This window comes from Dermochelys coriacea, chromosome 6 (genome assembly GCF_009764565.3).
Source record: "Dermochelys coriacea isolate rDerCor1 chromosome 6, rDerCor1.pri.v4, whole genome shotgun sequence".
Lineage (NCBI taxonomy): Eukaryota > Metazoa > Chordata > Testudines > Dermochelyidae > Dermochelys > Dermochelys coriacea.
Window position 1 is genome coordinate 5,642,947 of NC_050073.1, and position 18,235 is coordinate 5,661,181.

At 41.2% G+C, this 18,235-nt stretch overlaps 1 protein-coding gene across 12 annotated transcripts in view; it reads right to left on the minus strand.

Moving 5' to 3' along the window:
* Positions 1–18,235, minus strand: part of LOC119856486 (E3 ubiquitin-protein ligase rnf213-alpha-like) — a 183,252-nt gene that overhangs the window by 78,924 nt on the left and 86,093 nt on the right. For all 12 annotated transcript variants that reach the window (XR_006282264.1, XM_038404008.2, XM_043517196.1 and 9 more), the window contains 5 exons: positions 17,791–17,956; positions 15,833–16,050; positions 8,930–9,067; positions 7,793–7,984; positions 1,081–2,551 (listed from right to left, as the gene is read on the minus strand). Coding sequence is in view for 11 of the 12 variants with exons in the window: in XM_038404008.2 (XP_038259936.1) it covers positions 1,081–2,551; positions 7,793–7,984; positions 8,930–9,067; positions 15,833–16,050; positions 17,791–17,956 (2,185 nt within the window). In the remaining variant the exon portion in view is untranslated. The remainder of the gene's footprint in view (positions 1–1,080; positions 2,552–7,792; positions 7,985–8,929; positions 9,068–15,832; positions 16,051–17,790; positions 17,957–18,235) is intronic.

Consider the following 18,235-nt stretch of genomic DNA (forward strand, 5'->3'; position numbering starts at 1 on the left):
TTCAGCCAGCTCCTTTGCCACCCCCTGCAGCCCCAGAACCAAATCTGGACCCAACAGTCAATTTGATTAACAGGGTCAAAAGATACGCAGGAACCTCACAGGGAAAGTGTGCCCATGGCTACACTTCCAGCTAGGCCTTGACCCCCATGTGAGGGCCATGGGTCTACCTGTTCCCTATGTACTCTGGGGCATCGCCAGAGGAGCTGGGACAGAGAAGACTGATTCTGCTCCATCTCCCAGTGCATAAGGGATAAGCAGAATCTAGCCGTTAATCTGTATTCAATTCATACTTATCGGGACAATGATAATCCAGATTAAGGTCTTGGCTACACTTGCAGATGTAGAGTGCTGGGAGTTAAACCAGCCTTCAGAGACCGCAGCAGGGAAAACACTGCTGTGTGTTTACGCTGTCAGCTGCAAGTGCACTGGCGTGGCCACAATAGCAGCTCCTGCAATGCCACAAAGAGCAGTGCATTGTGGTAGCTATCCCAGTGTGCAAGTGGTTGCAGCGTGCTTTTCAAATGGGAGGATGGGGTGGAGTGTGACAGGGAGTGTGTTGTGTGTCTGTGGGGGAAGAGACAGTGTGTTTTGGAGAGCAGAGAGTGTGTCAGCATGCTGTCTTTTAAATTCAGACAGCAGCAGACCTCCCCTCCCCCAGCCTCTCTCTCACACATCACAGTAGCATTCCACAGTAATGGTTGCTTTGTCCCGGAGCAGATAAGCATGCCGGCTGTCAGAAACAGAGCTTTGAAAGGGGATATCCGCACACCTGCAGCCGAGTTCAAAACAATGGGAAGGGCAGCCACTTGATTTCAGGGGATTATGGGACATTTCTGGAGGCCAGTCACAAGGCAGTAATGCAACATGTCGTCCACACTGACACCTCGGCGTTTCAGCCAGGGTACAGCAAGCTTTATGCTTCTCGTGGAGGTGGATTACCAGGAGTGCTCCAGCTGCACAATCCAGGCACTCTAAGTGCCTTGCCAGTGTGGACACCTCACGAGTTAGGGCGCCCGGGGCTGATTTAATGCACTCTAACTGGCAAGTGTAGCCAAGTCCTTAATCTCTACTAAAACTTACCCATGCCAGCTCGCTCTGAAAATACAATCTTCACGTTCTGTTGAAAGGGCTCTTCAAAGACCTGAGCAACAGGTGCCACCCCACTGGGCACTCTCAGATGTGTCTTCAGGTATTTCTGAATGTCTACCCCCGAATCACAGGAAAAGGAGACTTTGTATGTGTCGAAGGCCGTCATAACATAAGAATTGTGAGTTTTGGCATCACAGAAGATAAGAAACCTGTAATCGGCATTGCTGCAAGATTGTGCGAAGTGGAAGAAGAGGGACTCCAGTTTCTTGGAGACTTTGTAAACTAATTTTTCTGCACCAAGCAAGCAATAGATCTTTTTGTGTCTGGGGTCTGGGGAAAAAGCTCTCCTCACAATCAGCTCAATGTCTTCTTCCTCTGTCTCAGGGGTACAGACCAACACCTCATCATACGTTGGAAGAGGTGCCCCCTCAGAGTGTGTATAGACTGACAGCAAGAAGAGTAACATCTGCTCTTCTTTACACGTGACAAGGCAAGGCTTCCCCGCTTCCAAACCCACTGGTAAAGTTCTCTCAATGACAGCGGTTTCAGGAGATGTCAGGTATTTCAGCATTTCACCGAAAACATCCAGGCTGATGTATCTGTCTGACACCAAGCCAGTGAGCTTGCTGCAGTAAGCGTTCCAGAGAAAATGCACCTTGTCATGGATAGATGGCAAACTCTCAAAGGAAGTGGCCAGTTCATCTTTCACAAGGCTTTGGAATGCAGATGGATCCACATCTCTGTTCCTGTTTTTAAACTTCATGGACGTCTGCAGAAAGGCTTCTCTCTGCTCGTCGTATAATTTGCTCAGCTCTTCAATCTTTTCCTCTTCATCAGCATAGTCTAAGGCAAATTCCATGAGCATTTGCTCTGTGATGGCTGAGTTTGGCAGATAACTCTGCAGAGCTGCCTTACCCACTGAATCATCATACCCAGACTCAACCAGACCTTGGATAAGCTGAGGAAATTTAACAATGTAGTCATTCCAGGACACAGATTGATCATCTTTCTCAGATATATCAACAGATTCTGCAGGAGTTTCAAGTGCTCTCTTTAATGCCTCTCCGATATCCTCTACTTTAACATCATGCTTGAAAACAGAAAGCATATTGAGAACCTGTGGGTCTGTTTGTCCTTCATGCAGTTGGGCTAACTTGCTACACAAGTAGAAGAGTTGGCGTGCAGTGAACATGTTTATATGGCAATAATTGTTCCTTTGAGTCTCCAGATATTTTTTCCACTCTTCAAGGCAATGCTCCATGATTTTGCAAATGCCATCTAATTCTTCCAGGATGGGTTTGTTGCTCTGAACAAGGATTCCGGCTATTCCAAACTCAGCGTAGATTGTTACTTTGCGTTTGGGGTCACAATAAATTTCAGCTTTCCAGTCTATGAAAAGGATGTTGCCAATACTGAGAAGCTGCAAATAGAGCTTCCCAACCATTTCAATTTTTTCCAGGATCTGTAATGTGTCAAATACACAATGGGAAAATAGAATTTATAAAATACTGCTCATTTTCAAGATCATTAGGGCACTATGAATATTATACTTTCTTTTAAGGATCTTTACAACTTAACCTAAGTAATATGAATCATTTGATTAAGTGGGGATTCGTCTTGGGAAACCCAACTTTTCTCATTTTACATGAGGTAACCAGAATGCTGACATGAAAAGGACCTGCTTTCTGTGAAATATTTTGATTTTTCATCAAAAACCTAAACATCTGGAAATCACAATATTTCCATTTGGCTATCCTTCTATAGTGCCTTATGGGAGTTGTAGTTCAGTTGTTGTCTCATGTCCCCATTCTCCTCTATGGGCTGGGGTCCTCAGTGGGTCATCATCTTCCATGATGCAACCATTTCTCCTTGACATGGCTGGTGCATCATGGGAGATGTAGTCCAACTAGGGAGCCCAGCCTATAGAGGAGAATGGGAACATGAGTCACCCAAACTACAATTTCCATGAGACAGTACAGTGGCATTTTGAGAAGAAGGATGTTTCAGTGGTTTGGACACTAGCCTAGGACTTAAAAGACCCAGGTGCAATTCTCTGGTCTACCTCAGACTTTCAGCGTGACCTTAGGCAAATCATTCAGCCTCTCAGTTCCCCCTCTGTACAATGGGGATAACTGCCCTGCCTCAAAGGAGAGTTGTGAGGATAAACACATTAAAAACTGTAAATTCTTTAAGATCTACTGATTAAAAGGTGCTATATATTATTTCAGAATCAAAATATTTGGGTTTTCAGCTGAAAATTTTTGGTTTTTGATTTTTCACCAAAAAGTCAAAGTTTTCCCTGAAAATTTTCAGTGGAAACAATTCCCCCTCCCATTTTTCTTGAAATTTTCCATGAGGAAAAAATTGTTTTTCCACCAGGTCCACTCAAGAATCTCAGCTGATCTCAACACAGAACTAAGATAACTTCTAAGAGAGTCAAGACCCAACGTTTTAGGGTCTAATTTTGGTAGGTGCTGAGCATGGACCACACAACTAAGTCAGTGACAACTAAAAGTGGGAAAAGAAACATTTTGGCTGAAGCTTTTTTCACCAAAAAACACACTTTCGGGTCAACTAAAAACTTTCATGAATTCATGTCAAATTCGTCAAATTGTTTGGTCAATGCCCCTGACAAAAAAATTGCAACATTTAGTTTAGATATTTTCTAAATGAAACTTTTCTATTTTTCAATTCAAAACCATTTTTTGTTTTGAAATTCAATTTTATTTTAAAAACTCAGAAAACATGTTTGAAAGCTCAAAAATAAAATGAAATGTTTTATTTTGGGTGAATCAAAATATTTTGTTCGACCCCAAATGAATTTTTCTTCAACTTTTTGGTGGGCTGAAAATTAAAAAAAAAAAAATTTTAGGTTGACTCTTTTTAATATTATTTTTTTGGAACAGCCGGTGGACAACAAAATCAGTCATTCACGTAGCTCTTGTGAGCCCTTCTGACAATCAGAGTCTTAGTGCTCTGTTGATCAAACCCAACATAACTCCCACTGATGTCAATGGAACTGAATAAAAACTTCTCTCCCTTTCTTAAGGTGCTTAAATGCCACCATTTTTCATTCATTGCCACAGTGTATAACTGAGGCCAAGAGTGCGCAGGGTTAAAAGAAGAAGAGTTGGGAGGGTTGGTTTAACAGAAGGAGGCATGTCCATACCAAGTTATGCCATGCTTTTTGCTTGCCTGTATCAAACTATGCCATGCATGAGGCAATGCCAAGACATGTGCTCTACTTAGGAGGGGGTGTTGGGGAACTGTCAGGGAACATGCCACCCTGGCCCATCCCCAGTGAACAGATGAGCCCTGCATGGGTGAAGGATGGAGCTTGGCAATACAAATACATGATTGAGGGAAGAATTTCTCAGGCTGCGATTTTATTTAAAAATGGGGTTTCTCTGCCTCTTCCTACAGATTGACGTAGGGGAGGGGGATTGATGTGGTGGAAGGGCTTGAATGCTCATGACCCTGAGAGCTGAGCCAGCGGTAGCTTTGCTGCCAACAGAGTCTCCCACATTGGATAGGATAGGTGCAGGCCATTGGTTCTCCATGTTGGGGATTGGAATAAGGCTAACAATCTTATCCCATATAAAGTACATCTGTTAAGGATTTCTCAAATAAACCTGGGAAAAACACAAATGATGATAACGAGGAGTCCTGTGGCACCTTAAAGACTAACAAATACCAAAAAAGGAAAATTGCTTTTTGTAATGAGCTAGAATAAAGTAATTTTCCCTCTTTTCATATTCACACTTTCTCATCAACTGTTACGAGTGGGCCAAATCCACCCTGACTGAATTGACCTCATTAGCACTGGTCCTCCGCATATTAATGTAACACAGCCATCTTCGCATGCATATATATACCTGTCAAACTGAAGTTTCCACTTCATGCATCTGACGAAGTGGGTTCCAGCCCATGAAAGCTTATCCCAAATAGATTTATTAGCCTTAAGGTGCCACAGGACTCCCTGTTGCTTTTGATGAAACAGACTAACAAGGCTACCACTCTGAAACAACTGATGATGATATGGATAAATGACCTTAGTGATGGAAGAAGGACTGGATGCTAGAAGCATGGAATGTTTTGAGCTTATATAGGCCAGGAGCCCTCCAAAATATGGCAAATACACATGACAGCCCTGCAAGAAATCAGATGGCTGGGAAATAGATCAGAGGGCTGGGCATGTAATTAGGATGACGGGAGACAGACCAGCTAAACATCTCTTGAAAGGACGTCCATATGGTGTCTGACCAAGGAGAAGACGGCGGGATAATATTGAACTAGACCTAAGAACTCTTAAGAGAATTACCATCAATGGGAAAAACATGCCCCTGAGAGAAAGAGGTGGGGCAAATTGTGAGAGCAGCCACAGACCTCCATGGTCTCTTGAGCCAGGCAGTAGTAAGAGAGTTTCTCTGGGCGAAAGGCTGGGCATTGCCAAGTGTAAGCAACATGAAATGCAGAGGGGAGAAGTCAGAGAGACCATGCTAGTTTGTCATGCTGACAAGCCTCCGGCTTGGAAGAGGGGTGAGATTAGACTACAAGGGGGTGGAGGCATTTCTGAACTTTAGTTGTTTCCACAGATCCGTAATTCTCACACTGCTCTTTAAGGTGAAAGGATCTGTTGTTAAGAATTTCCTTTTGCCTAGAATCATAGAACCATAGAGCTAAAAGGGATCACAGGCATCATCTACTCTAACCCCCTGTCAAGATGCAGGATTTGTTGTGTCTAAGCCACCCAAGACAGCTGGCTCCAGCCTCCTTTTTTGAAAACCTCTAGTGAAGGCACTTCCACAACCTCCCAAGGCAGGTCTGTTCCATTGTCCTACTGCTCTTACAGCTAGGAAGTTTTTCCTGAGATTGAATCTAAATCCCCTATGCTTTAGCTTGAACCCTTTGCCTCTTGTCCTGTCGTCTGTGGCAAGAGAAAACAACTTTTCTCCATCTTTTTTATTTCAGCCTTCTAAGTATTTGAAGAGCACTATCATGTCCTCCCTTAATCTCCTCTTTTCCAAACTAAACATACGCCTCTGTTAATGCAACCCAAAACTGCATTTGCTTTTTTTGCAATAGCTTCACATTGCTGACTCAGCAGTGCTGCTGCCAAGCCAGTTATCCCCCATTCTGTATTTGTGCATTTGGTTTTTCTCCCCTAAGTGCAGCTCCTTATGTTTGTCTTTGCTGAATTTCATTTGGTTGTCTATAACCCAGTTCTCCAATGTACCAAGTTCCGTCTGAATCTATCCTCCAAAGTCAACGAGGAGTCCTTGTGGCACCTTAGAGACAAGGATTCCTCGTTGTTTTTGCTGATACAGACTAACAAGGCTACCTCTCTGAAACCTATCCTCTGAAGTGTTGGCAGTCCCCTCAGCTTTGTGTCATCTGCAGATTTGATCAGTATGCTCTCTATTCCTACATCCAGATCATTAATAAAGATGTTTGGTTTGGTAAATCCGCTCAGGTTTATAAAGGCTGCTGTATATCCACTTTCCATTGATGAAGTGGTGAATCAATTAATAAACTTGCATGGCTCATCTTGAGCAGTGCAAGATGGTATATTCCTGAGGTGCATGGCTGGGAGCTGGGGGGATTCAGCTGAAGCTTTTCTCTGTGTGATTCATGAGTGGCTCTGAGAGCGTTCATGCAATCTAGCTGGGTGTGGGGCACCATATGCAGTTGTGCTGAGTGATGATAGAGGGGTTTGCTGCTGGTCACTAGCAAAGCATTGTGAGAGACAGCCCAGGCTGGAGAGTTAAGGGGACTCAGTGGTTCCAGTTCCAGGCTGCACCCTGGGGATCTCGTCACATTGGGATCTGCAGTTCAGCTGCCCTGGACCTAGAAATAAGTGCTGAGACCTCTCAAGAAAACAGGTAAGAAATTTTTTGACAAAACATTTTTTCACCCAAAAATGCCAATTTGTCAAAATCAAAACTGTTCACAAAACAGAGATGGTTGTGACAAATTTCCCAACGCAAAAAAAGTAGAGAAAAAATGTTCCAAATTATTGATACATCCCATTTTTATATTTTTGAAACAAAAAGTTCCAATTTTTTTATTTCAAAAAGACTTTTTGTTCTGAAATTTAACTTAATTTACACTAAAAAATGGAAATGAAAAAGATAAAAATCAGAACAAATTGTCTTGACAGTATTGCAAGAACACATTTTAATTGACTTGAACTTAAAAAATGCTTTGGATTTTCAGTTAGTGAAACATTTTGACTTTTTGTCCCAGTTCCTGTAGGGAAAATTTTTCAACATATTAAAAATTCTCTCAGGATGGGAAAATTACTTCCCACCCAGCCCTCCTCCGAAGTTCCCCCAGCTTCCTGCTTGCAACCTCAGAGCTGCACCTGGTCTATGGCAACTCTGAGTTTGTGTTTCAAAAATTTAATTTCATCTGACATTTCCTTTTTTGGTTGTTGTTGTTTTCGTTCCTATTTGGAATTAAAACAAATGTCAAAATATTGGAATTTCCCATGGAATGGAAATTCCGAGTTTTGACCAGCTTTAGTTCCTACCTTGGCCTCTTAACACTGAACTAAAGGCATGAGACAGTCTCCTCCAAAACATCAGTTCTACAACAGGAAGGCATGTTGCTGGAGAAATGGAACTTCCCATAAAAAAAAAGCACAAATATAAAGGAGTACAAAAAGTCACATTTCCTGGTTAATGCAGAGATCAGGATTTACCTCCAGGAACCTGTTCACCTCTTCTCTCCCCTGCTCAGCCTTTGTGGCTATCAGCATGAGCTTGTTCTGCAGCTCAGTGAGCTGAGCCAGGCTGTATGTTCTAGAGTCCGTCTTGTCTGTCTGGTGTCCTTTAGCAGCCTTTTCAGCAATATCCCCTGGTAGTAGCAGTGAAATGCAATTATCAAGAGAAGGCTGGAGGGAAAACAGAGTTAAAAACGATAAATGCTGCTGTGTCTTTATTCTGTGGGACCAACATGTGCACCCATCAAGGCCAATACAAAGCATTTCAGAATCTGTTATTGTGCAAGGATTTTAATCTTAGAAATCTACTCATTACCTGTGCAAGACAGTAAAGGAGGAAGAATCATTCTAGATCTTTGACGGTATTATGTATAGCAGACCAAAGATATGCAGAAGCAAAATGAATTATTTGGGATGCTATGATTTTTTGGAACCAACTTGAAACATCTTAAAGGAGCCTGATTTTCAGACCCATCCGAGCACCCATTGTTAAGGTGCTTCCAACTGGATATTCAAAATCATTGGTCGCTTCTGAAAATCATGGCCAGATTCCAACTCTTGGGTCTCGAGCTTCTAGTATGAACCAGGTCTGAATGGGGAAAAGGGATGATCTTAAGTCTGTAGACTCAGTGACTAGTGATTTTGGGAGCCAGTGCGGCTCCTTTTAAAAGAGGCTGATTTTCAGACAGTGCTGAGCTCCTGTTATGTTCATGGCACACACAGAGAAGTTAAATAAATATATAAAATACTCTTGCTGGACGTTTGCATCATAACACTACTTTATTTCTTAGAATTCATAACAATAACATGCAAGGATCCCAACAGAGAGAGAGATTGAGAACAGGCTGCTCCCTAAGGCAGAGAGGCACAACTCACTCCACCTTGTTCCAGGCTGTCTCTTTCCAGACTGACTCTGATTGCATGTCTCCCTAGAGCCTGCAAGCAGGATCAGGAAAAACTTAATTTTTAAAATGACGGCCTCCCATTTTAACAGAGCTTTTAATATACCACAGCCCCCACCCTTGAAAACTAGGCCTCTTTCAGGCAGCTCAAGCTGGGCAGCCAAAGTCCCTTTGAAAATGTTGGCCCTTGTATTAAACACTGCTGAACTTTTACCTTGAATTTCTGAGGTGTGGAGATGATAAAAATCCCATTGCCATTGATGGCCCTGGCCTGAGACATGGAGGAGCGCTCCACGGACCCATGACAATCATGGACCATTTGCAGCCACTCTCTGTTGTGACAGGAATCTTTCTATTAAAAAAAATTAATGTGTTAGTTCCTGAAGAAGGAATAAAGCTACACACACCAGAACGCTATAGCATCGTTTGCTGAGATACCTGTAGTACCCCAGTCGCTGTAGTGTTCGCTCCCCTCACAACCTCCCAGAGAGAAAGAGTTAGAATCATTTCCATTGGCAAAGATGGCAAAGGAAGCACACAGGAGCTCTGAAGGGCACAAATGATAGACAGAAACATATGTGGGGTAAGGCGCTAGAGCAGAGGTGGCCAAACTATGGCCCGTGGGCCACATCCGGCCCGTGGGACCGTCCTGGCTGGCCCTTGAGCTTCCAGCTGGGGAGGCTAGCCCCCGGCTCCTCCCCGCTGTCCCCCCTTTCCCGCAGCCTCAGCTCACTGTGCCACCCACTCTCTAGCCCACCGCTCCTGCCGGGCAGTGCAGCGGCGGGGCTGGCTCCAGCATGGTAAGAGGGTGAGGAGCAGGGGGGAGGGGTTCTTGGGGGCAGTCAGGGGACAGGGGGCATTTGGATGGGGCGGCGGTTGGGGACGGGGACGGGGGATTGGATAGATGTGGGAGTCCTGGGGGACCTGTCAGGACTGGGGGTGTGGATAGGGGTCAGGGCAGTCAGGGGACAGGGAGCAGGGGGGGTTGGATGGGGGTGGGGTCCCAGGGGGGCGGTTAGGGATGGGGGGTTCTGGGGGGTGGTCAGGAGACAAAAAGCAGGGGGGGTTGGATGGGGCAGGGGTTCAGAGGGGGTGAGAAGTGGGAGGGGGTGGATGGAGGGCAGGGGCCAGGCTGTTTGGGGAGGCACAGCCTTCCCTACCCAGCCCTCCATACAGTTTTGCAACCCTGATGTGGCCCTCAGCCAAAAAGTTTGCCCACCCTTGGGCTACAGGAATACTGAGGTAACATTATATATAACTATTGCACTTCTCTTTTTCCTTCACCTCAGCTTAACTCTGCCACAGTTTTCTCTTTCCAGCATGTGCCATTTAAAAAAAAGGATTATACCACATTAAACCTACCACTCTCCTAGTAAGGATACAGTTAAATCAATGCAATTGTCCTTATATCAGCATAATTATTCCTGTTTTGGAAGGGGAATAAGTGTAGGGCACCACTATAACTATGCTCATGCTAGGGGCTATGCTGAGTTAAATATTTTGGTTAAAAAAAATCACTCCTATGACTGAAACAATTATTCAGAACAAAAACGGTGCAGAGAGCAAGGGTATCATTTTCAAGGGACCAAACTCCTAAGTGCCTTTTTCAAAAGAGACTTAAGCACTTAGGACTAGAGCTGAACGAATAATTGATTTTCATTTTTTTGGTTAAGAGTGGAGGAACGGGCAACAAACTGAAAAATCCAAATCCAAATTCAGTTCAGTTCAATTCAAATCAAAATTGATTTTTTGTCACTATGACAGAATGTACCCGTGTCCATTCTCTACACACTATTGTAATAATCTTTCTACAAAGTATGCCTTGCAATGTATCATCTGAAAATGCATAATTTGCAGGTGAATATTCTCCTAATAAAATATGTGTGGCAACACTGTATGTGAAGTTACAAGATTTCTTTTTTATAATGTTATTAACACATGTTCCAAACCACAGCAGAAGTTGGCAAACAGGTCTGTCTCAAACAAAGGAATGGGTGCTCTGCTTAATTTGCATTTCAGTGGTAAAGAGAACCATCAAGCAGGAAGGGTAGAAAAAGAAACCTCAAACAGGTGAGGAAAAGCAGCAGAGAACATCCTTCTCCATAAAGAACGAAGAGTGCTTGTGGCACCTTAGAGACTAACAAATTTATTTGGGCATAAGCTTTTGTGGGTTAAAACTTACTTCATGCAGTGGAAAATACAGTAGGAAGATATATATACAAAATATATATACAGAGAACATGAAAAAATGGGGGTTGCCATACCAACTCTAACAAGACTAATCAATTAAGGAGGGCTATTACCAGCAGGAGAAAAAAAACTTTTATCGTGATAATTAGGATGGCCCATTTCAAACAGTTGACAAGAAGGTGTGAGTAACAGTCGGGGAAAAAATTAGCATGGGGAAATAGTTTTTACTTTGTGTAATGACCCACTCACTCCCAGTATTTATTCAAGCCTAATTTAATGGTGTCCCGTTTGCAAATTAATTCCAGTTTTGCAGTTTCTCGTTGGAGTCTGTTTTTGAAGTTTTTTGTTGAAGAATTGTACCTTTTAGGTCTGTAATTGTGTGTCCAGGGAGGCTGAAGTGTTCTCACACCTTCTTGTCACCTTCTTACACCTTCTTGTCAACTGTTGAAATGGGCCATCCTGATTATCACTACAAACGTTTTTTTTCTCCTGCTGATAATAGCCCTCCTTAATTGATTAGTCTTGTTAGACTAATGGCAACCCCCATTTTTTCATGTTCTCTGTATATATATCTATATCTATATCTTTCTACTGTATTTTCCACTGCATGCATCTGATGAAGTGGGTTTTAGCCTACGAAAGCTTATGCCCAAATAAATTTGTTAGTCTCTAAGCTGTCACAAGTACTCCTCGTTCTTTTTGCTGATACAGACTAACATGGTTACCACTCTGAAACCTGTCATCCTTCTCCATAGACTCTTTGTCTCCTGAGTCTTTGCTGGAAATGTTTCTCAAGGGAGGGGCTGATACTATTAAAAGGAGAGACAAGCACCCCAAGACACCCCTCGCCCCCTGCCCATCGATTCACTGCACCAGAAAGGACAAAGGAAGCAGTCATTGAACAGGAAAAGGGGTCCTGACCTAAGAAGTTTGGTCAGTAACACTGCTGAAAGCACGTGGTGAGAAAAGTTTGCTTTGAATTTAACATAATTTATTAAGTTAGACACTAGTAGTGTTTTTATCTTTATTATTCTCATAACCATTTCTAACTTTTATGCTTCATTACTTGTACTCCTTTAAAATCTCTCCCTTTGTAGTTAATAAACTTGTTTTCTTGTTTTTTTCTAATCCAGTGTGTTTAAATTAAAGTGTCTGGGAAACTCCATTGGGGGTGACAAGATGCATGCATATTATTTCTTTTAGGGCTGTCAAGTGATTAAAAAAATTTATTGTGATTAATCACGCTGTTAAACAATAATAGAATACCATTTATTTAAATATTTTGGATGATTTCTACATTTTTAAATATATTGATTTCAGTTACAACACAGAACAGAAAGTGGACAGTGCTCACTTTGTATTTATCTTTCATTACAAATATTTGCACTGTAAAAAACAAAAGAAATAGTATTTTTCAATTCACCTAATGCAAGTACTGAAGTGCAATCCTTTATCATGAAAGTTGAACTTACAAATGTAGAATTATGTACAAAAATATAATTTCATCAAAAATAAAAAAATGTAAAACTTTAGAGCCTACAAGTCCATTCAGTCCTACTTCTTGTTCAGCCAATTGCTCAGACAAACAAGTTTGTTTACATTTGCAGGAGATAATGCTGCCCCCTTGTTGTTTACAATGTCACCTGAAAGTGATAACAGGTGTTTGCATGGCACTGTTTTAGCCAGCGTTGCATGATATTTACATGCCAGATGCACTAAAAATTCATATATCCCTTCCTGCTTCAACCAGCATTCCAGAGGATATGCATCCATGCTGATGACAGGTTCTGCTCAATAACAATCCAAAGCAGTGCAGACCGATGCATGTTCATTTTCATCATCTGAGTCAGATGCCACCAGCAGAAGGTTGATTTTCTTTTTTGGTGGTTCGGGTTCTGTAGTTTCCACATCGGAGTGTTGCTCTTTTAAGACTTCTGAAATCATACTCCACACCTCAGATTTTGGAAGGCACTTCAGATTCTTAAACCTTTGGTCGAGTCTATAGCTATCTTTAGAAATCTCACATTGGTATCTTATTTTGTGTTTTGTCAAATCTGCAGTGAAAGTGTTCTTAAAACGAACAACATGTGCTGGGTCATCATCCAAGATTGCTATAACATAAACTATATGGCAGAACGCAGGTAAAACAGAGTGTGGCCAAAGCATGAAGGGGCATATAAATGTTTAGCATATCTGACATGTAAATACCTTGCAATGTAAGTTACAAAAGTGCCATGTGAATGCCGGTTCTCTCTTTCAGGTGACAATGTAAATAAGAAGCAGGTAGCATTATGTCCTGCAAATGTAAACAAACTTGTTTGCCTGAGCGATTGGCTGAACAAGAAGTTGGACTGAGTAGATTTGTAGGCTCTAAAGTTTCACGTTGTTTTGGTTTTGAGTGCAGTTATGTAACAAAAAAAAATCTATATTTGTAAGTTGCACTTTTACGATACAGAGATTGCACTACAGTACTTGTATGAGGTGAACTGAAAAATACTGTTTCTTTTGTCATTTTTACAGTGCAAATATTTGTAATAAAAATAATAATATAAAATGAGCACTGCACACTTTGTGTTCTGTGTTGTAATTGAAATCAATATATTTAAAAATATCGAAAAACATCCAGAAATATTTAATAAATTTCAATTGGTATTCTATTGTTCAACAGCGCAATCAAAACTGTGATTAATTGTGTTTATTTTTTTAATCACAATTACTTTTTTTGAGTTAATCGCCTGATTTAACTCTGATTAATTGACAGCCCTACTTTCTATTGAAGAAATACAGAATTTACATAAACTTGTATTGTCCAGGAGAGGGCTGGGCAGTATAGGACATAGATTTCTGGGGGGAAACGTGAGATTGGGAGTGAGTTGGAATCACCCTGCAGTATAACCAAGGCTGGTAAGAGCCAAGGAGTGGCTGGCTGGCTGCAGCACACACAGACCTTACTGGGAGTGATTTGTATGCTGGAGGCTGTTTGTGAGCAGTCCAGGCTGGAGGCTACAGCAGAGAAGCAATGTAAAGGGCACCCCAGGTTAGAGATCAGGGGTGACACAGGTATTTATTAGTCTGGATTGTACCTGGGTACATCACAATCATCAAAACAAAAAAACTGGTGGGGGGGAATTAGTTTTGGATTGAACAAAATGTTTCATTTGACCTGAAACTAAGTAACTTTGTTTCAGAGTAGCAGCTGTGTTAGTCTGTAGCCGTAAAAAGAAAAGGAGTACTTGTGGCATCTTAGAGACTAACAAATTTATTAGAGCATAAGCTTTCATGAGCTACAGCTCATTTCATCACTATGCATCCGATGAAGTGAGCTGTAGCTCACGAAAGCTTATCCTCTAATAAATTTGTTAGTCTCTAACTTTGTTTGTTTGCTTACTTAATTGTGGGTCATTTTTTGTGGTTTTCACTTTTTTGTGTTTTGTTGTTGTTTGTTTGTTTGTTTATTTGTTTAAACTAGCTATATTTTAAAATGAAATGCCATTTCAAAATGAAAAATCCAAACAAAATGTTTCAAAATGGCTGAAACAAAGCATAGAAATGTTAACACACCATTTCAACCTGAAAAAAAAAAACCTTTCCTTTTTTTTTGGCCAAAACTATTCAAGAAATTCACCCCAAATTCACCATTTTGGTGCCCTCAGAATGCATTTTACTGCTAATGTACTAGTCACCATGCTCTGTTTAGAAACCTGAATCCCATTAAATTTCCATGAGGCATTAGGCTCCTAAGTGCCTAAATCACTTCTAAAAATGTGACAGTCTCCTAAGTCAATTAGACATTTCTGAAATTTTTACCCCAGGACTTAATAATAGAGAAATGTAGGGCTGGAAGGGACCACAAGGGTTCATCAAGTCCAGCCTTCTGTACTGAGGCAGGACCATCCCCGACAAATGTTTGCCCAACCTATTCCATCCTCCAAAGATGGGTTCCCTTGGAAGCCAATTCCAGAGCTTAAATATCCTTATAGCTAGAAAGTTTTTCCTAATCTCCCTTGCTGCAGATTAAGCCCATTATTTCTTGTCCTACCTCCAGCAGACATAGAGGACAGCTGATTACAGTCCTCTTTATAACATATTTGAAGACTACCAGGTCCCCCCTCAATCTTATTTTCTCAAAATTAAACATGCCCAAGTTTTTTTTAACCTTTCCTCACAGGTCAGGTTTTCTAACCCTTTTGTCATTTTTGTTGCTGTCCTCTGGACTCTCTCCAATTTGTCCACATCTCTCCTAAAGTGTAGCACCCAGAACTGGACACAGTAATCAGCTGAGGCCTTACCAGCCCCGAGTAGACCAGGACAATTACCTCCCATGTCTTACATACAACACTCCTGTTAATACACCCCTGAATGATATTAGCCTTTTTTGCAGCTGCACCACATTGCTGACTCACACTCAGTTTGTGATTTCCTATAACCCCCATATCCTTTTCAGCAGTACTGCACCTTGCCAGGTATTCCCCACTTTATAGTTGCAGATTTGATTTTTCCTTCCTAAGTGTTGTACTTTGCACTTGTCTTCACTGAATTTCATCTTGTTGATTTCAGACCAATTCTCCAATTTGTCAAGGTTATTTTGAATTCTAATCCTGCCCTCCAAAGTGCATGCAACCCTTTCCCGCTTGATATAATCTGTAAATTTTATAAGCACACTCTCCACTCCATTATCAAAGTCATTAATGAAAATATTGAATAGTACTGGACCTGCAGCACCCCATTAGATACGTCCTCCCAGTGTGACAGTGAACCATTGATAACTACTTTTTGAGTACAGTCTTTCAACCATTGTGCATCCACCCACCTTGTAATAATTTCATCTAGATTTCAGTCAACGTTACTTGTTTTAAAATTCCACCAAGTGTCACGTCACAATGTCTCTTTAAGATATTTATTTTGAGCAGAAAACAGAAAAACTTACTAGCTTCTTTGGAAGTTTATTGTCATTTTCTACAGCATCTCTGATGGGATTTAGAGCTGAGGAAAAAGCTTCAAATCCTGATTTGGGAGTCAAGTCGAATAAGATGGGCACAGAGGCAGAGACAGCATCTCGGAAGAACCTCACTTTGTCAATGTCCATGTCATTTTCTCCTGCAGAAATGGACGCCAGCTCCACAAAGGTAGGAAGTTCCGTTTTGTCTGCAAGAAGAAAAATCCATCAATGAGTGTGAAACAAGCAATCTAAACTCAAGAATCTACAAATAGTTTTAATCAAAAGCTGCAATGTCTTTGCCCTCCAAAACTGAAAAATCCCTGTTGTTGCTCCATTTGGACATGTCAATTAAATTAAATGAATAAAATCTCAGATCTAGGAGTGGTCAGAAATTTTCCATCAAAACTTTTTTAGAAATAAAATTGTGTTTTTGACTAAACACATTTTTTGTAGAAAGTCTCTGTTTTCCTCGGAATTTTTTTATTTTTGATTGGAAAACCAGAAACTTGGAAAAATGATTTTTTTTCCATTTTTTAGACTTTTGGCAGTTTTCAACCACAAGTTTTTGGTTGCCAATAGTCAAGATTTTTTCCAGGTTTTAAAGCTGATTTTTTTTTCCCCTGGAGGAAAAAACCCAACATTTTTCAAACATTTCTGCTCATTTCCACGAACAGTAAAAGTATCAGGTGGTTGCTGTGTTAGTCTGTATCCACAAAAACAACGAGAAGTCCGGTGGCACTTGATGAGGAGATGTCAATACCAAGAGAGGGAAAATTGCTTTTGTAGTGAGCCAGCCACTCCCAGTCCCTATTTCAGCCCAAATTAACGGTGTTAAATTTGCAAATGAATTGCAGCTCTGCAGTTTCTCTTTGAAGTCTGTTTCTGAAGTTTTTTTGCTGAAAGATGGCTACTTTTAAATCTGTGTCCAGTGAGTGTCCAGGGAGATTGAAGTGTTCCACTACTGGTTTTTGTATGTTACAATTCCTGAGGTCTGATTTGTGTCCACTTATTCTCTTACGTAGAGACTGTTAGGTTTGGCCAATGTACATGGTAGAGGGGCATTGCTGGCACATGATGGCATATATCACATTATTGTTATTGACACCTCCTCATCAACTATTGGGAGTGGGCCACATCCACCCTGACTGAATTGGCCTTGTCAACATTGGTTTTGCACTTGTAAGGTAACTCCCTTCTTTTCATATGCCAGTATATTTATGCCTGTATCTGTAACTTCCACTCCATGCATCTGACAAAGGGGGCTTTTTGCCCATGAAAGCTTATGCCCAAATAAATCTGTTAGTCTTTAAGGTGCCACCAGACTCCTCGTTGTTTTTTTACCAACAGTACAGGCACCTTCTTTGGCAGCTCACCTCTTAATGTGCTCAGAAAGTGCAACACTACAAGTGCAATGTGTAATGTCTTTCCTACTGACCTTACAAAGTGCTCTGCTACTGGACACCTTACAACATATGTGGGAGAAAAATATTTTGCTGCATTACATAATTCCCTACCCCAAACCAATGCCTGTCCAAATGTTCTTCACTACACATAAAAATGTCCAGCAACAACCCCCATGGCAGTGAATTCCACCGTCACGTTATTAGTTTCCTTTACTAAAAAAAGAAGGAAATTGCTGCAGAAAGATCTTGATTTTTTTCTAGCTACAGTCACAGAACTATTGAATAGAACCCTTATGTGAGAACAGAACTCCAGAGTTATCTTTAATATAATCTGATCTTCAGAAAGACCATGAAGGACCAATTAGGGAAATTTTCAGTGATATTTTATAACTGTTACAATTCAAACATATGAAAACTCACCATATGCATTACAATAACAAACCTATCTCCGACCCACTATGAACTTATGAACTCAAGCAAATAAGGGCTACACCATTGGCCCTAAATTCTTACTTAGCTTATAAATACTGGTCTAAAGTGCACCTTTTATGACGGTTGTGATCCAAGAGATAAAGTCTTTCTTTGCACACTCAAGAAGTTCCTTCAAGAAGTCAAGCACACTCTCAGGGATGTTACTCAGAGTATCTTTAACCTTTACAATATCATCAGTCATATAATCAAGAGTCTTGTCCTTGAAGTCCTCGTCTTCCTGTTAAAATACAGGATAAAGAACTGTGTTTCTTAGCAAAGAAATGAGACAAGCATTTATTTCAATTAATTTACTGTTTGTGTTGCACTAGGAGCTCCACAAACACAGAGAAGAAAACTGTCCTTGCCCCCAAAACTTGGTTAATGCCGCATTAAGGCTGCCCAGTGTTGCTTTGTGCCCTTCTACAATGTGGAGAGTGGCCAAACTTAAACCTCTGAAACATAAACCTCTGAAAACAAGGAAATCCAAAATTAAAGTACATGCCACTCCCACTATGCA